The sequence below is a fragment of the Myotis daubentonii genome, chromosome 3 (assembly GCF_963259705.1).
Source record: "Myotis daubentonii chromosome 3, mMyoDau2.1, whole genome shotgun sequence".
NCBI classification, from domain to species: Eukaryota; Metazoa; Chordata; class Mammalia; order Chiroptera; family Vespertilionidae; genus Myotis; species Myotis daubentonii.
Window position 1 is genome coordinate 206,821,723 of NC_081842.1, and position 22,932 is coordinate 206,844,654.

Below are 22,932 nucleotides of genomic sequence, written 5' to 3' on the forward strand. Positions count from 1 at the left end.
AAGACCTGTTAAGAACCTACTTGGTATTGAATAGGAGTTTGCAGGCTACATGCCAAACTTAGGGGAGAAGGCACAAACCTGAGTACATGGAGTAAAAAGCATTATCTCAAACTGAATGCCAAAAATGAAATAAATAAAGCTTTTAAAATCTTATCCCAAAATTTGTTAGAAATTGATGTTAATAAGAGTCCAGTTAAGTTCCCATTGCTAAATATCTAAAATAGAGGCGGAGGGAAAATAACAACCCCCAGGCTGGCTTGTGAAGGGTTTTTTTGTTTGTTTAATACATCTGAAAAGAATGCATATACATAGAATTGAGACATGAGAAAGCATTGGTTCAACACTAATGAAACTACAAGAATTAGGATTTGGGGAAGGTGGAGAATATTACCTAAACATTTTTAAAAATGTTGGAAACTGCAACCAAAATAAACTGATAAAATCCCTATTAACACTTATGAAGAGTCTTCATAAGACTCTCTCCATGGTTTTTATTAAACTAGAGAGCCTCAACTGGCTGCTCTAGGGTTCCTCATGCAAAACAGAAAGAAGGGGATTCCCCTGACTGGTCCCCATGTTGTTAAATGTTCTCCCCACCCCCACCCCACCCCTAGCTTCTTAATGAAGCAGGTCTCCATCCTCATAACTTGAAGAGGATGTGAACATTCCACAGACATCTGTCTTCTAGCACCCCTCATATATACCAGGTCTTCAGCTGTGTTCTAGGAACACCATATCATACACTATTAAGCTGCACGTCTATGCTAAGCATATAAAACAATGACTGACAAGGAAAAAATGTTTTTTTAATTATGTACTTAATCCATTTGGTATATTTCAAAAGGTGCAATATTTTCTTCATTTATCAGTGAAAGAAGTTAGACATTAACTTAAAAAAAAATTAGCAAACGGCTAACAAATTTCCTTGAAAGTCAGTCACGTATATAGTGCATCCTAGAAAAGAGGAGGGGTAAGACAGGTTCCACCCACTTTCATGAGTTTCATCAAATACTGAACCTACTCAAGGGTGGAGAGAAAAGGCAACTTTCAAAAAGGAGTATGTTATTAAATGAGGCGTTTACTATACTCCTTCCTAAGAGCACCGGTGGGGAACATGTTTTCTAAACTAGATCTAGGAAGTGGAATGTGGAATCACTCCATCCTCCTCACCTAAAGGGTTGTCCAATGGTTAACAAATTTTTTTAAAATGACTAAATAAAAACAAACTCCACACACACACCCCTCCCCTCCCACCGCAAAAAAAAAAAAAAAAAAAAATACTAGATGTCTCAGATCACTCTCCAGAGTGGAACCCGGGAGCAGCTTCAACAACCCGAATTAGTCTGTTACAGAGTCATCACAAGCATGCCTTGCTTTTAAACAAAACAAAAAACAAAACAAAAACTAGTACTGATCACTTTTCTGACAATACACAATTACTCAAAATTAACTAGTACTGAGAGGGGGAAAGGGACCCTATCTATGGGCCTTGTTTCACACGAGTGCATATGGGTAGGTGCAGGGCATTTGTCATTATTGCAAAAACGAATTTTAATTTTTAATCTTTAGTTTGATTTAAACATTGCTTTTAGTATGATGCCGAAACCAGCTGTGCAGAAAGGGCTCTGGAGAGATGTTCATAGCAGCACACACCTGCGGCTCTTCTTCGGTTCTGGAGGCTCCAGGGCAGCCAATATTGCTTCGTCAAATACATTCTTTAGGCCTTTCTGAAAGGGGTAGAAAGAAAAAAAATGGCCAGTCTGATTTTCAGTATAAGAAAGTTGAAGTTCGAATTAACATTCAAATCCCAAAAGTTGGCAAAGAACAAAACATTAAAAACAATCCTGAATCGCAACATAATCATCTCACTTCACCAAGTTTTGTCCAGGCAGGGCCCTGGAAGGATCCAGCAATTCAGAGGAGAAGATATTCATGAGTGAGACAGTGGTCCTTTGAGAAAGCTTTTTGCAGACCAATGTATGTCACAAGAAGCAAACAAGCACATGTGTCATTTGCTCATTCAATATGCGTTTTGTAATGTGCTGCTGAAACATTTTACATAAAAACAAGTGAAGCAGCTCTGCATTCAAATGAAACAGCTGGATATGGGAGGATGGGCACCAGGCAGTGGCATCCTTATTACATGAAGGCACAGGCAAAGATGGAGAGCGATTACAGTGGCTGCAAAGATATTCACTCTGAACTCCCTTTATCCCACCAATTACACTGAGCCAAGGGGATTCAAGGAAGCAAAAATATGGGTACCTGATACATATATAAAACTAGAGCCAGTCAGTGCAACAGGAATAAAGCTTCATCAGGCATTTATACAAACAATTGTATATTTTTAATTTCAAAATTTGAAGGTAACCACAATTGTATGTTTCCCTCACAAGGACAAAATCAGAAGAAAATATAAAGGTGGCAGCTTTACATCTCAACATAAACAAACCGTAAGTCAACTGTTAAAATGGATGCTATTCTTAAAAGATAATGTAACAAATAATCTTATAAAGCAGTAGCAGATACATCAATATCTTTCCCACCCCGGACTGACAAATACTCCACTGCAGCACAGACAGCCAAAGCAATAGCAACACAAAGTGTCACTGCACAAAGGAAAACCAGGAAAAAATTGCCCCTTCCCCATTACACTCTACTAGCAAGTCACCCTTTTTCCATAAAGTTTGTCATGCAATTACAATTAACAATTGATCATAAGAATAAAATGATGTTTGTGTTATTTTCTCCATCTAGACTAAGATCTAGAAGTGTGAAACTCTTATTTTCTCCAAGAGGACATTCTTAATGCTAGACCAAGTTCCCTTTTGCAATAGTAATCCAAACCAAAAAGCTCTGAGCATCAGGCAACTCAAGCAGCAACTTGACTACTGATCACACAAAATATTCTGTAAGATATTGCATTCTTGATCAAAAACTAATACAGAAGTTGCTCTAAGGTGGTGAGTAAAAAGACACAGAGGCTTTCAAACAGGATGGTTTTATTCCTTTGTTTTTAAATGATCTTTCTACAGTAGTGGGACAGGAAGCAGCAGCAAAGAGGGGAAGGAGAAACAGTTTAGAATATACAGCACTTCCTTTTGGGTTGAGTTTCCGGAGGCTCGAGGGCAGCTAGGATAGCCTCATCAAACACATTCTTCAGACCTCTCTACAAGACAGAGGGGAGGAGAGAGAATAGCAGCCAGGTTAGAGGTTAGAAAGACTAGCAGATACAACAGCAGTCTGGATTAAATGGGCTGGATTCACAGAAGCAATGTGCCTTAAGAAAAATAAATGCCAGAATGTAAGACTTAAGCCCATTACTGGGAAAGTACGTAACTGAACAGAAACTTCTTACTTCAAAAAGGTTAACTGAACAAGAAAGAAATTTTTATGAAAATGTCATATGTTGACTTCTAAAACAATCACACTTTGAAATCTAATATTACATTTTAATGAAAATAATGCCAGGAGAGGAAAATAGATATGCAAACACAAGAGCTGCATTGTGTAAGTAAGCCTTGTAAATTCCCCAGTATTTCTAATGATAAGAATGGCACACACATTTTGAAATCTATTAAATTTCAGAATTCTGTGAATTCAGCCCCTGAATAACTGAAGTACACAAAGAGCAGACTAACAGGCATGCTGCATGTTTCTAGATTCAATGACATAGCTGGATGGAATTAATCAGGATCTCAAAGTCAGTTTCCCAGAACAAAAAGGTTCAGACATTTAGAAAGAGTGTTGTTAACTGTTCAACAGTACCAACTGGGAAAAGTTTAAAGAAAAGACTCTAGAAACAGCAAACACTTCAGTTATTCAGTAATGTTATCAGAGCAAGTAACCACCACCCAAGTTATAGGAAAACAAAGAATGGGATCCTAGAATGAGTTTTAGCAAGCAGTCCAATGCTTAAGGTGTCTGCATGGGTATCAGAGCATAAAAGCATGAAGTGAAAACAAAGAATATTCCCAGATCTACAGGGATTAAGATGCATAAATACACTTACACCTCAGGCAGAACTCCAACGTGACAGTGATTCAGTAGTACTGGTACCTTGGGCCCAGGTCTACAGACTCACCTAAACTCACCTAAATCTGAAGCCACAGGTTTACCACCCAAAGAAGTTTCACATGTTCTTTATGACAGTTTGATCCCAAATAAAAAATTTGCGAAAGTTCCAGAATACAGTTCCAGTAACAAGTAGCAGCCCCAGACTACCCCAGATATTCCCACCCCTACCCTATTCCCACCACAGCCCCACCAATGCATCCCAGAGGACTGGCACTTACGCATTCTATTAGGTACAAAATAAATCAAAAATAACAATAAGTACTTAAAAAGAAGCAAAGCGGTTAAAAAGTTTTCTTCTTTCCATATCTTTTACAAAGTAGAAATGCTAAACAAAAATTAAAGATCTTCTGAAATTCTTTCTACACATGTAGGAGCAAATTCTAGTAGTCAAATATAAAAGGAAGAAGGGAGAATGGAAAGGAAAATACATTCTATAAGGGAAAAAAGTAGAGAACAGCTATTAGAAACTAGAGCATTCCTTAATAAGAAGGAAATCTTCTCTTGTTTATTGGCAAAGATCAACTAATTCCCTACAAAACAAAACTAATCTTCACTTTTACCCACAAACTATCTGATTATATAGTTTACTCTTAGAGAAACCAACAAACAGAATTTGTAATCCTAAAAGTTCTAGCTCCCAAACATAACCACGGATCCTATTTTCTATCTTCTCTTTTGACTTCTCCAACATAAAAATCTGGTAAGAAAAACACAGTTGCTAAGATCTTTTCAAATTCTTATTCTTTGCAAAATGACTTACTATATAAACCTGTTCATACTGTTTAAAAAAAAAAAGTCATATATGGAAGCATCCAATTCTTTAAAATAAGCTTCATCAGTGACCTAAAATTGGGTCCACTTGCCCCCACCCCCAAAACAACCCATATTTAGAGAAAAGGGGTATGCAAAAGATGCATATAATAATTAATTATAATCTGACACACACGTTCCACACATATCCTTCCCCAACAAACACATGAACACTTTTCTGAGTATGGTATCAAAATACAGAAGCATCAGGCATTTTTTTAAAATCTCAGTAAGTGCTGTGTGTGATAAGATGTAAAATCTTATTTAGTTTTAAATATCTGCTTTTACAATACAATTAAATTGCCAAGGAAAACTGGGTTTGGGAGAATATTAGGCCTTGAAATTATCCTATGTAATATCCAGATAAACATGAAAATTTTACCTTTATCCAACCTAGTGCTAAACTGAAGATTACTGAATTATGTCTAGGCCCCACATACTAAATACCTAATATATGCATAATATGCAACTATATGTGCCATTTATCTTACTATACATATAATCAAGATTAATGTAACTGAAAAAATCTCTTCCCTTCAAACCTGCCCTAATTTACTCAGGCATGTTTTTATTCACTGTTCAAAAGTCAAAGTCACCAGTAACTAGTAAAATAAAAGAGTTCTGCACGAATTAGTTCCATAATTCTTTCCTTTGCCCCCAGACAAGAGAATCAAATGGGAGAATCAGTTGCAATAACCATGAAAGTCAAAAAAATGAAACCTCAGGTTAGTTACAACTCTCAGTCTACACACTCTAGCGCTGCTCCCTGTCCTCAGAATCTGACATTTCCCATCAAGCTATGAGAAGAGTTCCAATTAAATCATTCAGAAAGAGACAGAGGAAAGAGGACCACATAAAGAAGGAATGCCTCCCAAAACTGTAGAGACACTATACATATAAGCATACTTAAGAAACAGCCATGGCAACTTTCTCTGACATGAAAGTCTCTATTATGACTAATTCCCTATCCCAGAAACAGTATAGCATCAATTGTCAGAATAGAATAGACAAGAAAAGGTAAGTACTATTTAGATGAAAATTTAAGGTGTATGGGGGGGGGGGGGTATTGTAAATTTGTGCTTACCTGGACCTTTCCTGTAATTTTTTTTTTAACACAATCCCTGACCACTACAAATGACTCAACACAACATGGAAGCTCACCAACACAAGAGCTTTACTTAGAGACTAGTAATTTCTCCATAATACAGACATCCAGAAAAAGATATATAAACTATGAAGCTGATCATAGTCTTCCAATGATCACTTGACCACTGTTAGAAACAGCCCCTGAATCCTAATGCTCGAACAAACTATTCAGCTGTAAATAAAAATCGGGTTCCGCACAGTCCTCACCTGTGTGAGTGCAGAACACTCCACATACTTGACAGCCTTCAAGTCACGGGCCAGCTTTTCAGCAGTCTCTGGAGTGATAGGCTTCTGTTTGTTCTTGGCAAGTTTCTCAATGGTAGAGGGATCATCTCTGAGATCAATTTGGGTCCCAACAAGCAAGAAAGGAGTCTTTGGACAGTGGTGAGTTATCTCAGGCACCCACTAGGAAAAAGGTATTTTAAAAATTACACTTTCATTAACCCACAAGCCTCTAGATCAGGGGTGGGCAAACTTTTTGACTCGAGAACCACAATGGGTTCTTAAACTGGACCGGAGGGCCGGAACAAAAGCATGGATGGAGTGTTTGTGTGAACTAATATAAATTCAAAGTAAACATCATTACATAAAAGGGTACGGTCTTTTTTTTTTAGTTTTATTCATTTCAAACGGGCCGTAGTTTGCCCACGGCTGCTCTAGATCTATTTTCAAGTCAATAGAAGTTCTGTGACAACATTTTTCAGGACAAGAATACCTGATCAACTCACCTTTTCTTTCACATTTTCAAATGAGGATGGAGAGACCACTGAAAAACAGACTAGAAATACATCTGTTTGTGGATAACTCAGCGGTCGTAATCTGTCATAATCCTCTTGCCCTAGGAAGGAAAAAAAAACGGAGAAATCATCAACTCAATGTTGGTATCCTCATAGTATTAAAATTACCAGTCAACAAATTAAATATGCAGCTAACAGCACAATGATCGTTAACGAGAAAGCAACTTATCTAATAAAATGTATGGCTTTATATAATACTAGTGCCCTGGTACACGGATTCATGCACATTGAAATTAATTAGAATGTGGCCAGCAGGGCGAGACTGGGTGAGATGGGTCAGACATAATCTGGAGCTAACCCTCCCCACCCCACCCCCCGCAGTCCCTCTCTGGCCGGCCACACCTGGGGCAGCACAGTGGCTCAGAGGGCATCTGCAGAGTGAGCGGGGTCCCTCCAACAGGCGGGGTCCCTCAGCCTGGCCTGCAGGGATTGGGCCAAAACTGGCTCTCTGACATCCCCCAAGGCAGGGGTCCTCAAACTACGGCATGCGGGCCACATGCAAATACAAATACTGTATTTATTCTCGTTTTGTTTTTTACTTCAAAATAAGGTATGTGCAGTGTGCATAGGAATTTGTCCATAGTTTTTTTTAAACTATAGTCCGGCCCTCCAACAGTCTGAGGGACAGTGAACTGGCCCCCTGTTTAAAAAGTTTGAGGACCCCTGCCCCAAGGGGTCCCAGATTGCAAGAGGGTGGTTATTGGGTGACGCACCCTGGAATCGGGCTCCCTCCTCTGGTTCTGGGGTGCATCACCCGAGAACCACTGCTGCCAAGTCACCACAGCTCAGCCGCTCCTGTGTTGAGCATCTGCCCCCTGGTGGTCAGTGTGCATCATAGCTACCGATCATACGGTCAGGTGGTCACTTAGGCTTTTATATATAGATAATATTTGAGAAAATTCTCACTGTGCTAATTCTACTTAATATTTCAAGCCATTAGAATATAATAAATGGTATATATTTGCTTTATTACCAGTTTGAAGTTTTCAATCTTTGTGTCCATTAGCAATCCAACAACAGTGTACTAAACACATTGAACTGTTGCTACAGAAATGGTTAAAAATTAACTCAGATCTGATTAAGAAATGATTACACTGAAACCATCTAAGGAAACGAAAATCTCAGTGAAACCCAACTTACAATATTCATTGCCCATTCATGACTACCAAAGCAGGTTCACATTAGTTAACGTGTGCAAATAAAACCAGTATCTGAAACTGAGAATGCCTAGAAAAAAATATAATTCAACAACACTCAATGGATGCTAAATCCATGGGGGAAAATTCTGGTGAAAAGAATAATATCTGCATGGTCTAAAAGATTATTTATAAGCCACAGAGGGGGGAAATGTAAACTAATTGTGAAGAAACCAGACATCATCTTGACTGATGAAAATGACCATCACCAGTGAGTGGTACATGAATATCAACAGCAGTGAGTGACAGATGAAGATCATGCGCCTCCAGATTTATATCTTAAGGAAGACATCACTAAAGTGATAGTCCAAACAAATAGCATAGTTTGGTCTGTGTTTCCTCATGCGTCTAATCATGAGGAAACACAGACCAAACTCAAAATAAGGAACATTTTATAAGGGGAGGAGGAAGAGAGACTAGACCTGTATTATAATAATGTCATTTTAAAAATGTCATAAAAGAGCCCGGCCGGCTGGCGTGGCTCAGTGGTTGAATGTTGACCTATGAACCAGGAGGTCACAGTTAAATTCCCAGTCAAAGCACATGCCCAGGTTTCAGGCTCAATCTCTAGTAGGGGGTGTGCAGGAGGCAGCCGATCAATTATTCTATCCTATCATTGATGTTTCTCTCTCTCTCTCTCTCCTCCCCATTCCTCTCTGAAGTCAACAAAAAATATATATATTTTTAAAAAGAACAGTAAAGCAAATAGGGGAAAATGTTAACAATTGGTAAATTTGGTTAAAGGGCCTATGGGCGCTCCTGGAACTATTCTTGCGACTATTCTGTAGGCTTGCAATTTATTTTCAGATTATATGATTTTTTAAAGCCCTAACCCAGTTTGGCTCGGTGGGTAGACCACTGGCCTGCGGACTCAAGGGTCCCGGGTTCGATTCCAGTCAAAGGCATGTACCTTGGTTGCGCGGGCACATCCCCAGTAGGGTGTGTGCAGGAGGCAGCTGATCGATGTTTCTCTCTCATCGGTATTTCTAACTCTCTATCGCTCTCCCTTCCTCTCTGTAAAAAATCAATAAAATATATATTTTAAAATAATTTTTAAATAGCCACACACACTTCCAAACTGTGAGGAGAAGGGAGGAGTCACAGGGGAAGGATTTAATACTCTAATTTCAAAACTGAGCTACAGCAATCCTATGTATTAAAAAGAAATATTTAATGACACTGAACTCTACACTTAATAAAAAAATTTAAAAGGGCAGGAAAGACAAGTTAAATATTTTGTATGCCAATAATTTTTTTTTTTTTTTTGCCCACCATTGAGAGAGAATATAAGAATTTAGAGTAGCTATCAAAACATGATAATTAGCCCAGCTGGTGTGGCTCAGTGGTTGAGTGTCGACCCAGGAACCAGGAGGTCACAGTTAGATTCCCAGTCAGGGCACATGCCCAGGTTGCAGGCGTGATCCCCAGTGTGGGGTGTGCAGGAGGCAGCCAATCAATGATTCTCTCTCATTATTCATATTTCTATCTCTCTCTCCCTCTCCCTTCCTCTCTCTGAAATCAATAAAAAATATTTTTTTAAAAGAATAACAATTAAATTATGACATACAAAGCAATTGGCTTTGGGGTAATGGTTCTAAAGCATGGGGAAAAGTCTATGTTAAGTAAACATGTTAAATTTAAAAAGCTAAATATAAAAATATATACACGGCAATAAATCATTTGCAGAAGCAAAAAACACAATAATTGTGGGCAACTCACTAGCAAGAATTTACTGTTGTGATCAAAAGCAGAAATAGAAATAAGGCCTTAACAGAGGGAGAAGCCTATCTCTGGGCTTAGTAGTTTTATTTAACTATAACCATAATAGTTGCAGCCAAACATGAGGTAGGAAGGCTATAAAAAGAATTCAAAACAAAATGACAGTCAACAGATTAAATGCAACCAAACAGTTAAAGTCAGCCGCCATCTCAATGGGGATGAAAGCTTTAGAAGAAAACTGGGTTAATGCCATGACTTGAACAAGGAAAAGGGACTCTGAGATTAAGGCCTTGAAAATGGAGTCTCCTCAAGTGTGTCAAAGGTAGGAAACTCACCCTGGACACCTCAGCCTCAGGTCTCCAGAGCTTCTCAAAAATGGCCTCTGGGACTTACAGTGACCTCAACCAGTTGAGAGGGAAGGCCCCTGCCCCTACCTTGCCTGGGATGATAAAATTATTTCTTAATGCATGTCTTTTTACTCCCAGAAAGATTCAGAATCTAATATAGAGGTAAAATAAATCAAATACTGTTATTGTTAACTTTCAGTTACATTTAGGAATAACTTAGCCTTATTTATATTTAACACTCATGTCTATAACATTTAAAATAACATGCCATACTAAAGAACATGATTCTGATCCCAGTTTAAAATGTGCAATTGAGTAACTGATCTTAAACTTGGGATTTCTTGTTGAAATTGTTAAGAATTTTATGAAAGCTATAAAGAAAACAGTTTAAGATAAATTAGTACAGGAAATCACAAGTTACCAGGTTTATTAAAGTTCTGCATGTAAAAGCTTGGTAATGTTTCACTTGTCAGGTCAAGCACTCTAAATTATTTAAAACAGAAAACTGAATACATTAAATTTATAAATGCCGTTTAAAATGAGGCTGATTAGAATTAAAGTCTTGCCAACCTAAGTTAAATAGTCAATATTAATCAAAGGACTAAAGGCTTATCCACTCCAAGCTATTTACTGAAGAGATATAAAATATGTCAATATAGCCCTAACTGGTTTGGCTCAGTAGATAGAGCGTCGGTCTGTGGACTGAAGGGTCCCAGGTTCAATTCCGGTCAAGGGCATGTACCTTGGTTGCAGGCACATCCCCAGTAGGGGATGTGCAGGAGGCAGCTGATTGATGTTTCTCTCTCATCAATGTTTCTAACTCTCTATCCCTCTCCATTCCTCTCAGTAAAAGATCAATAAAATATATTTTTAAAATAAAAATATGTCAATACAAATGTTCATAGCACCATTATTCATAATAGCTTAAAAGTGGAACTCAAATATCAATCAACTCATAAACGATAAACTTTGCTATATTCATAGATTGAAATACTACTCACCAATAAAAATAAGCTACTGATATACAGCACAGATAAAACTCAAAAACATTATGCTAAGTGAAAGAAATCAAACAGAAAAGACTACATATTGTATGATTCCATTCATATGAAACTTTAGAAAAGCAAAACTACAGTGACAGAAAGCAGGTTTGTAATTTTCAGGGAAAGGGCACAAGGAAATTTTTAAGGTGATATATCTTGATTATGGTAGAGGTTACACAACTCTATAATCAGCAAAATTATCAAACTGAATACTTAAAATTAGTGAATTCTATTGTATTTTACTTCAATATAGCTAAAAAATAAATACTGATTAAAATTTAAAGGCTTATAAAAATATGCTTTGAAATTTTAAAATAAAATTTTAAATTATCTTTTTTTTACATATATAGATTGCTTCCAAGGGCACACATAAAACAAAATCCCTTACATATCATGAGATATAGGTCATTATTTTATTTTCTCTATTTTCCAAGGTTCCTCGAATATACCATTACTCACACAATTTTTAACTTACAAAAATGTTAAAAGGTCTAAGACACTATTAAAAGCTACTGATCTCTAAACTTAACTGCTTACTATTGTTTCTCCATTTCACCCTCCCAATTGAATCTAGACAGTTCCTCGCATTGGGCAGTATAATACACTCCATAAAAGCATTATGTCAGCTAGAAGTCAGTGAGAGGTAATTCATAAAAAGTGAAAGATTTAGAATTCCTACATACTAAAAGGATAACACTGAAATTTCCCTTTGGCTAACTGAACTGAAAATTTGTGAGAAGTCAGAAATTAAGATGTGCAGCCACTGTTAAAATAAGAAATAACACTGAAGAATTGGTTACAGTTAAAAAAGAAAAAAATTTGTTCCTTTAATTTGAAAAGTTGACCACAAATGTAAATATTTTAAGTTAGACATTGGATAACCCTCAAAATATTTTCAAATGTAGTATAAAAACAAGCTATCTCTATGAAGCTAACTACAAATTTCAGGGAGTGATAATACATCTTGTCTATGTACTAGTACTCTGCTCTCACCCTACTTTATCTCTTTCCACACCATCCACCCAGGATCCTCCAAACTCCTATTTGCCATTCCAGGTCTGGCATTGCCTCTTGGTCAAGCAAAAACCATCATGATATTCAATTCTGCTAACTATTACAAAAATGGCAAGTGGTTTGCTAATATGCTAGTTTCCCAAAAATGTCCAAAAAAAGACAACCGGCAACTGTCATAGTTACAGACCCAAACATTAGAAAAGATATCAAGTTTTCACCTGCAGTATCAAAAAGTCCAAGAGTATATGGCTCTCCACCAATCATAACTGTGACTGCATAGTTGTCAAAAACCTAGAAACATAAAAATACACTGTTAGTGTGCAAGGAGGTGGTCAAAATGAGCAAGGACAACTCTTAAACTAAGGTGATGTTTCCTGCCTAAGACTTATTCCTCTCTTAGCCCATCTTCTTTATATATAAACAACGTTGTCGACCAAGCCCTTTGCATGAGCTAAATGGTTGTTGGGAAAAATTACAGGGAGTGTTCTGAAATGTCTGCTCTACCCCAGCAGCCTGGACAAAAGGGTTAGAGATGTCACAGTAGCAGAGTCCCTAGCTATACAAAATGACCATGTTTAAGTTTGAAAATTTTGAGACAATAATTTTAAAGTTTACCTCAATGTTCAATCTGACTTCTGAGAAATTATTTCTTCATAGACCATTTCCTTTTAATCTAGAATTAAAATCTCCTAGGACAGTCCATGATAATCTTTTCCCCTTCAGGGTTCAAGATAAGAAGAGCCTTGTTGCCAACAGGCCCGTTAGAAAGAAATAAAGGTTCCCTCAAGATAATCAAGGTAAGTGTCCAACTAAAGGCTAGAAGACTATTTGCTGGGATTTCATGAATAAAGTTTATGTTATTGGGTACAAACCACATGACCTAAGATACCTTCTTTGATCTAGATACTTTATTCGCAAATAGACTGTAAAACCCATGACAAACTCAATATATATTAATATGGCTGTATTAAGTTATTTGTAAAAATGGGAAATAATGGTGCTAAGTGGATAAAGACCCAACACTAATTCATGGATGCCTTTTAATTAATTTACAATTAAAAAGCAATGCTTTCCAACTAGTAGGAGGATGTTACATTTCAAGACACCCTTTAGCTATCTAACACTAATTTTCTGATTCATGTTTTAACAGGTTAGGAGCTTGCTTAGCCCTAGCTGGTTTGGCTCAGTGGATAGGATTCCCAGTGTAGGGAGCGTGCAGGAGGCAGCTGATCAATGATTCTCTCTCATCATTGATGTTTCTATCTCTCTCTTCCTCTCCCTTCCTCTCTGAAATCAATAAAAATATTTAAATAAATAAAATAAATGTAAACAAGAGTGGAAGCAAGGGCATGGGGGAGGTGGTAGTTAAAGGAAAAGTCAGTTCTTAATAACAAGAACAAGGAAATGTAACTAATGTGGTTAAGCTCTCAAACCATATTGGTTATTTTCTTAAGTCATACCTCACCCTTTTCCAGAGATCCACATACAACCACATAGAGTACCCACAAGCCCACCTTAAACAGTCATAAACAATCAGAAATGTTTACAAGAAAATAATGTTAATGGAAACTGAAACACAAAAATTCTGACAGTCGCCCTCACTATGAAACAAGATCCATGCTATCTCTAAAAGTCCCCTTCAATCTCAGAATTTCTTTCACTTATAATGTCCCCAAAGGGGCCAACACCACAAAAATGATTTTTTTAATTTAATTATACATTTAAATTCTCCCCCTCCAAGAAACCTAATTTTGGTCTGCCTCATTCACTTTACCCGCCTTGGGGTATTATAGACTGTCAATTCCAAATAAACATAATTACCAACATTTTAACAATTCACCCTCTTAACAGTGCTCATGTCTCTGAAGATTAACCTAAAGTACTCATATATTTTCTTCCTTTTTACTTACAAACAATATTAATCCACATAGGTGCTCCATAATCCCTAAAACAGCTCACTTAACAGAGGTGGATGTTGCCAAGCCAGGCCAACCTTACTCCCCTCACACCACTGACTGCACATCTATGTTTAACATAATTATACCACTGGGTTGGTCCAACAACTTGGGACAAACACTGATCCCCAAACACATTCTTTCACAAGTGTTACCCTAAATAACTCTGTCTCCCTGTCTGTCTGTCTATCTGTCTCTCTCCCTGTGTCTGTCTCTCTCTCTCTCTCTTTCTGTCTCTCTCTCTTTCTCTCTCTCTTCATTATCTTGGTAATTCCCATTTTCCCTCTATTCTTCCAAGAAGCTAATAAAAAGATTTGTGGGAGAGGACCCCCAAAGGCTTCCGTTGGTATTCTCATAACAAAAACAGAGGTCTTCTCCACCCCTAAAAACCACTTTGGAGCTCCATCAGCGCCAAGACAACAGCTCCGTAAGATTCTCTTCTACTCCCTCAGGAGAATAAGTGTAGACATACTACTTTCTCTGAAGTTATAAGACCCCAAAAAGCATTCCAAAAGACCAAGCACTGATTAATCATTGGCCAAGATGTCAAAAATAAAAAAGTCACCTCATTCCAAGATGTAGGGCATACTTCTCCAAACCGAGAACACCACTCTTTAGAATCTTGTCTACTGGAGTTTTGCCTCCCAGCACTTCTTGCAAACCCTTGTGTCACCCCTTTTGACTTTCCACTGATTTTTCAGCTGTTTAATTTTAAAGTGTATATAATTTACCCATGAGAAGTCAAGATCTTTAAAAACAGGAAACAAAGGCAGACAACAGAAATATTTCAGTACACTCAGAGAAAGAATTTTCAAAAGGATATCAAATTATAATATGTTTCACTAACAGATGAAAACCTTTATACTTACAGTTGGTACATACTCAGATGGAAATTTGTTTGTTGTGTAGGATATCAGAAGACATGTTTTACCAACAGCACCATCGCCCACAACAACGCACTTAATTGTCTGCATTGCTGAAACCGTTTTATATCCACTTTAAATATTTCAAATCCAATGATGACCTACAAAAAGATTAAGAATATTTGTTTTATTTATTAGTACTTATATATGTATTATTTTATTCACCTAGCAACAGATTTATTCATTTAGAGCAAAAACAGAACTAGTACCCCAACTACTATCACTGAAAGAACCTAACGAGAAATAGTGACTTGCTCAAAGTCACAATAATAAGTAAGAGTCAAGTTTCTAATGCCTGGATATTTCTACTTAACTGGTGTTTTTAAAAGTTCAAATTTGTGTAAAAAGCAACATATGTCTTACTATAGTGAAAGAGAAGAGGCCATTTGTATTTCAGAATGAATCCCATTTAGTATACCAAATATTCTGTTAAACTTTTCCTTCAGTTGTATGTGCACACCCATGAGTGTATACATGTATGTGTATTAACAGCAATATAAAGGTCACTTCTTTAAAGAATGGTCCATATATCCAACCTTAGAGCTACAGTTACTTGGACTATAACCAACAAGCAGCAGAGTACCACCATTCCCCTGTAAGAGATGAGCAACATGAGAAACCAGACCAGGGTAATCCCTCATTCTCAGCAGCTGTTTTAGCATCGGGTTGCCTAGTTACTAATTCAATATCTGTGGCATAAAGAAGCCAAAATCTACATTTTTTTAAATATATTTTTATTGACTTCAGAGAGGAAGAGAGAGGGAGAGAGAGATAGAAACATCATTAAGAGAGAATCATCGATCAGCTGCCTCCCACTGGGGATCGAGCCCAAAACCTGGGCATATGCCCTTACTGGGAGTTGAACCGGTGACCTCTTGGTCCACGAGTCCATGCTCAACCACTGAGCCACACTGGCCAGGCTCTTAATCTCTTTTTGCCTGTTTTCTCATCTGTAAAACAGAACTAATTATATCAAAACCTCACACAGTTGTTATGACGATTAAATAATACAAAAAAGGCCTTACCATGCCCATTGTGGCTCCGTGGTTTGAGCATCAGCCCTCACACTGAAGGGTTTTGGGCACATAACTGGGTTGTAGGTTTAATCCCCAGCCCCGGTAGGGGTGCATGCTGGAGGCAATCAATCGATGTGTCTCTCTCACATTGATGTTTCTCTCTTTCTCGCAACCCCTCCTTCCCTTCTTCCCTCTCTCTCTAAAATCAATGGAGAAAATATCCTATAGTGAGGATTAACCAAAAAAAAAAAAAAAAAAAAGATTTGGCTTGTAGCTCATACTCAATATGCAAGAATTTCTCTACCTAGTGTGTCAAATAAATCAATTCTATCACATTTTACTTTCATCCAGTGAGTCAAAACTTATAATGTAGCCCTGGACAGGTGACTCAGTTGGTTGGAGCTTCATCCTGTACACCAAAAAGGTTACAGGTTCAATCCCCAGTCAGGGCAAGCATGGCAGGCAACCATTCGATGTTTCTCTCTCACATCGATTTCTCTCTCTTTCTTTCTGTCTGTCTGTCTCTCTCTCTCTCTCTCTCTCTCTCTCTCTCTCTCTCTCTCTCAAAATCAATAAAAACATATCCTCGGGTGAGGATTTAAAAAAAAAAGCTTACAGTGTATTTCCTTCTCTCTTAGGTGAACTACCTAATCAAAGTTTTCATGCTTTGCACATACCAGGCACAACAAAAACAGAGGTTAAAATGAACTGACTATATTCGCTGCTATTTAATACATGCACATACACACAACACACACACAAAAGAAATCCACCCAAATATTTCTTCTTCACCTAAAAACTCCTGTATTATTTCTGTATCTCCTGCATCATTTCTGTATATATAGAGTAGACCCTAAAACCAAGTTATCTAACAGGTATTAACAAAATAATTTAGGTAGGGGAACAGACCCTATCACTATCTTCAAACACCAAATTAAGTGCTTTCTTAGTTTACAAATCATCACTGCCTACATGTAAACGAACAAAACTCTGACAGTTATTACCTTTTATGCTTGAATTTAGCCTCTAAACCAGTAATTTCAAAAATATCACACCTCAGACCACCACAGTCAGAATTACCTTGGGCTGGGTTTATTAACAATTCAGATTCCTGGGCCTTACCCCAAATCTCATAAATCAGAACAATACTTCCTGTGTAATTCTAATGCACAATGAAGTTTGAGAACCACTTTTCTATGTGATAGCAAGATAAGGAATACCAATAACATAAGAATCTAAACTAGGATAAACATTACTGACATTTTAGGTCACCTAGAAATAGTTTCTTAAAGTAGAACTCAAATTATCAAAGTGAATCATTTTATCACCCTGGCATTTTACATCAGTAATGAAAAATTCATGTTGAATATTGAAAGATCATGAAGTAATATACTTCAGAGGTGTTTCAACCTAAAAGGTGTTTTCAAATAATAACAGAGATAATAGCAAACATTTCCTATGTGCCACATACTGTCCTAAACATATTCATACATTTCATCCTCCCAACAACCCTAGAAGTGTGTACATTATCCCCATTTTACAGATAAGAAAAACAAGTCTCAGTGAAGTAATTAGGCCAAGATCAATGAGCCAGTAAATAGCACAGCTGAAATTTAAACCCAAGCAGTCTTGACTGTCAAGCAAGCCCCCGCTCTAAAACACTACACTACCTCACCTGAGAACTGACATTAATAAAAACAAATGTGCTCATTGCAAATATAGGGACAAGGATATACCCATGACAGCTGCCGGCACTGGAAAGAGGAAGGCAGAAGAGGAAGCAAGAAACAGAAGTTCAATTCCTGTTTCTTCACCCTGCAGACAATTACTGAATTTTATTGAGGAAAGGGGACAGAAGAAATAGTAACAGTTTGTGTTTGCTGTTCCCCTTTCTATATACCCACAAATCTTCCATTTCTTAGGATTCCTGAACTTAACAGCTCAGCAATCTGTTGGAAACTAGTTGTGGGTCTCCTGTTAAGAGCATTGGTTCAGGAGTCAGACTGGTTCTACCATGCAAGCTATGTGACCTTAGGCAAGCTATTTAACTTCTCTATGGCTCAGTATTCCCTTATCTAAAAAATGAAAACAGTAATACCTTCCTCATAGGATAAGTTGATTAAGATAATACATGTAAAAAATTTGAAACAGTGTCTGGCATACAGTAAATGCTTAGTAAATGTTAGCTATTAATTTTGAATGATTAAAGGCACTTTTAAGTTAATATAGTTTTTAAAACATCAACAATGCCAACCAAATAAGGAGCACATGAATTTTTTTTATTTCCAAAATAATTATAGTACTCTTTGTACTTACTAAAAATGTAGTCAAATATAGAGCTAAGCTATCATTATAAAAGTGGTCATTTCAGCATCAAATTCCAATTTAACTATTCTGCACAACATTTGCTATACAGTGTTAATAATTTCCAATAATTTCCATGTATTGCCTGGCTGGTGTGGCTCAATAGTTGAGCATCGACCTATGAACCAGGAGATCACAGTGGGGCACATGCCTGGGTTTCAGGCTGGGTCCCCAATAGGGGTATGCAGCTGATCGATGATTTTTTCTCATTACTGATGTTTCTATTTCTCTCTCCCTCTCCTTTCCTCTCTGAAGTCAATAAAAATCAATATAAATATATTTTTTTAAATAATGATAATTTCATGTATTAAAATATCACCAGATGGGAAGGAAGCAGGTGACCAGAGAAGAAACTTTGGTTTTGCAATATATACAATGCCAGCTTCAACAACATGGAGAAAACTAGGCCAGACATGTTTGCATATCCTGTGTTAACTTCCTGTGGAAACAATGTCAAGCCCTGGCCTGTGTGGCTCAGTTGGTTGGCACCGAAAGGTTGCCAGTTTGATTCCAGGCTGGGGCACATGCCTGGGTTGCAAGCTCAATCCCTGGTAGGCATGTAGGAGGCAGCCAAGGGCAGTCCTTTTTAAACTTTATAATTTGTTTCCAGAGTCCTCAAAAAACAGGAAATAATCTTACAAACTTTGGCACTCATTCAAAAAGTCAAAGCAATAGAGATACTGCTAAAAGTTATTTGCCTAAAAAAAGAACCAAAAGAAGCTTAAATATGACCAGCAGTTTACCTCAGTTTTCAGTAATAATTATATCCATTCCGATTTGAAAAAATAAATTAAAACTGTAATTCTGTAAAGTATCTTTCAATCAGTAAAAAGTAGACAACCCTGTGGTAGGAGAGAGTCCTCCATGGACTGCAGGCTCAATCCCCAGTAGGGGGCATACAACAGGCAGCAGATGGATGTTTTGCTTTCACGTTGATGTTTCTCTCCCTCTCCCTTCCTCTTTCTCTAAAAAAAAAGTCAATTAAAAATATATTTAAAATTAAAAAATAATAATAAAGGTTTGGGGGGGGGTTAATATATTTTATTGACTTTTTACAGAGAGGAAGGCAGAAGGATAGAGAGTTAGTAACATCGATGAGAGAAAAACACCGATCAGCTGCCTCCTGCACACCCCCTACTGGGGATGTGCCCGAAACCAAGGTACATGCCCTTGACCGGAATCGAACCCGGGTCCCTTCAGTCTACAGGCCGACGCTCTATCCACTGAGCCAAACCGGTTAGGGCTAAAGTTTTTTAAAATAACATTTAAAAATCCAATTAGCACATATTTAAGTAAGCTATATAATTTTTAAATTTAATTTCTCAAAACAATTTGGAAAAATTGAAGAGTATGAAATGTATAAAACTACTACTTTCTTTCATGGAAAGAAAATGGAAATTATAAGGCTTCCCCTCAAAATATCCAAGACTTGTAGATTTATTCATTCATTCAAGATACCTTTAAGCACCTAATATGTGCTAATTCCTTATACATGGCCAATGCCTGGAACAAAGTTCCTGTTCTCTTGGGGCAACAATCCTAAGTGGGGTATACAGACAATAAATAAGCATCATCCTCCTCCCCAACATATTTTTTTTTCATAACATTACTGACACTGACACCCTTATAGGTAATGTTCTCATTCTTGTCTCTTAATTAAGGACAATATAATTCTATTCTCTTAATTAAGAACAAGCAAGGAGCCCTAGCCGATTTGGCTCAGTGGATAGAGTGTCGGCCTGCGGACTAAAGGGTCCCAGGTTTGATTCCGGCCAAGGGCACCCAGGGTTGCAGGCTCGATCCTCCCCATTCCCCCGCCCCCCCCCCCAAGTAGGGGATGTGCAGGAGGCAGCCAAATCAATGATTCTATCTCATCACTGATGTTTCTAGCTCTCTAGCTCTCTCCCTTCCCCTCTGAAATCAATAAAAATATATTAAAAAATAATAATTTAAAAAAAAGAACAGGCAAGGAGCTATTAGATACATTCAAACCTTCCTCTGTTTCATGCAAAAGACCAGATAACAAAAAATAAGAGCAGTGTGCTTATCTCAAATCTCAAATCTGAATTTACCACGGCTCCGAGGTCTAGACAACCTGGGGGAAAAATAGGACTAAATTTGCATCGTCTATCTTATTCTGATCATCTAATCAACTGTCAATTGCCTGATACTATATAAATTATCCAATACTGTTTGTTGCTTATTTCAAAGTCTATGACTTTATTCACATCATCTCTCCAAACCATGGATGTCTGACCTTACAACTCATCCTATTTCTAACCTAACTTTCCATCCTAAAATCCCATCTTGAGTTTCCTTCCCTAACTATTCCAGCTTTCAAAAACTGCCCAAATTCTGCCCTGGCCAGTGTGTCTCAGTGGTTAGCCTGTCAGCCATGCAACACAGGGTCTCGGGTTCAATTCCCAGTCAAGGGCATGTAGGTGGTTTGCAGGTTTGATCCTGGGTCCAGGTTAGTTGGAGCACATGCAGCAGGCAACCAATCCATCTCTCTCTCTCTCTCTCTCTCTCTCTCTCTCTCTCTCTCTCCCTCCCTCTCCCTCTCCCTCTCTCTCCCTCCCTCCCTCCCTTCCTCCCTTTCTCCCCTTCCACTGTCTCTAGAAATCAATGGACAAAATATACTCAGATGATGATTAACAAAAAAAACTGCCCAAATAAATTCTTAACGCCCATGACAAGGCCCTTCTTAGCTCTGATCTCGTATTTCATACTCCTCTCCCCTTCACTCTCCATGCTCTGGCTACACAGATCTCTTTATATTCCTCAAACATACAGGGCTCTGTCTTGCCAAGAGCACTCTTTCCCCTATTCTTAAGCTGTTGATTTCTCATCCTTCAGATTTCAACTCAAATCACTTCCTCAGAAAATCCTCCCTAAGCACAGGAACTAGAATAATATCCAGCCCCCTCTCTCCTTACTTCTATCATATTACCTTGTTTATTTCCTCTATAGTATGATCATAGTCTATAATTATCTCATTTGTTTGTTATATTGCAGCAAAGGAAACAGATAAAAAATAAGAAAACCTCTGTAAAGGCAGGGACTCTGCTGTATTCCAAGAAGATAGCTCAATACTGGATACTAATATGTACTCACTAAATAAATTAATCACACAAGTGACTAGTTACTCATGCTGTTTTTATTCACATGTGCGTGTGCTTATTCTAATAGATTATAGGCCCTCAGAGAGGAAAAACTAAGCTTATACTTCTTTATCTCCCTCCCAAAGCACTTCATACAGTATTGAGCATATATTAATGGCAAGAAAAAGAAATAAAAAATTTTAAAATATACATGTTTACTGATTTCAGAGAGGAAGGGAAAGGGAGAGATAGAAACATCAATGATGAGAGACAATCATTGATTGGCTGCCTCCTGCACACCCCACCCTGGGGATCAAGCCCGCAATCCTGGCATGTACCCTAACTGGGAATCGAACTGTGATCTCCTGGTTCATAGATCAACCCTCAACCACTGAGCCATGCTGGCCAGATGAAAAAATAAAATTTTTAATTTTTTTTAAAACCCTGTTGGCTAAAAAGCATTGGATTTTTAAAGACAAGCACATGTGGGTTCCAATCTTAGCTCCACTTCAATGTGTGAATCCTGGCGAATTACTTCACTTCTACACCTTAATTTTCTCATCTACACAGTACCATTCAACTCAAAAAACTGCTATAGCCCTAGAGAGTTTGGGTCAGTGCAGTGGTCGGCAAACCATGGCTCGCGAGCCACATGCGGCTCTTTGGCCCCTTGAGTGTGGCTCTTCCACAAAACACCACGTGCGGGCGCGCATGTACAGTGCGATTGAAACTTCGTGGCCCGTGTGCAGAAGTCGGTTTTCGGCCTGGGCGAGTCTATTTTGAAGAAGTGGCGTTAGAAGAAGTGGGGGTACGTTCGCTGAGGTCGACCCCTCAGATTAAGGACATTTTTAGGAGTACCCTAATTAGGTTAATAACAATGTACCTACCTATATAGTTTAAGTTTAAAAAATTTGGCTCTCAAAAGAAATTTCAATCGTTGTACTGTTGCTATTTGGCTCTGTTGACTAATGAGTTTGCCAACCACTGGGTCAGTGGATAGAGTGTTGGCCCACAGACTGAAAGGCCCTGGGTTCAATTCCGATCAAGGAAAAGTGCTTCCGTTGCAAGCTCAATCCCCAGGGCATGTGTGGGAGGCAATCAATCCATATGTCTTCTTCACATCGATATTTTTCTCTGTCTCTCCCTCTTCCTTCCACTTTCTCTAAACATCAATGGAAAAATATCCTCAGGTGGAGATTAACCAAAAAAAAAAACTGCTATAAAGAAAAATGAGGTAATGTATATAAAGCAACTAACAATCACCTGGCACAGAGTAAACAAACACCGAATAGGGCAGTTTATTCTAAATTAAAATTTGCAAAAATCAAAATGGCCTACTAGTGTTAAAGGAAAGCATCTGAACACTACAATTAAGAGAAAACTTAAAAAAATCTGTGCTTCTACTAGACAGGCTTATTTGTTAA

General features: G+C 37.8%; 1 protein-coding gene across 2 annotated transcripts in view; it reads right to left on the bottom strand.

The window, feature by feature from the left end:
- Positions 1-253: 253 nt before the first annotated feature.
- The window catches only part of CDC42 (cell division cycle 42), a 41,231-nt gene continuing 18,552 nt past the window's right edge, over positions 254-22,932 (bottom strand). The window contains exons 2-6 of one of the 2 annotated variants that reach the window (XM_059690900.1): positions 14,974-15,128; positions 12,368-12,440; positions 6,762-6,871; positions 6,241-6,438; positions 254-1,727 (exon numbers count right to left, since the gene is read on the bottom strand). In XM_059690900.1, coding sequence (XP_059546883.1) covers positions 1,638-1,727; positions 6,241-6,438; positions 6,762-6,871; positions 12,368-12,440; positions 14,974-15,078 — 576 coding nt within the window. In that variant the 5' untranslated portion in view covers positions 15,079-15,128 and the 3' untranslated portion in view covers positions 254-1,637. Of the gene's footprint in view, positions 1,728-2,985; positions 3,170-6,240; positions 6,439-6,761; positions 6,872-12,367; positions 12,441-14,973; positions 15,129-22,932 lie in introns of those variants that run through there. The other variant, XM_059690901.1, reaches the window with a different exon arrangement.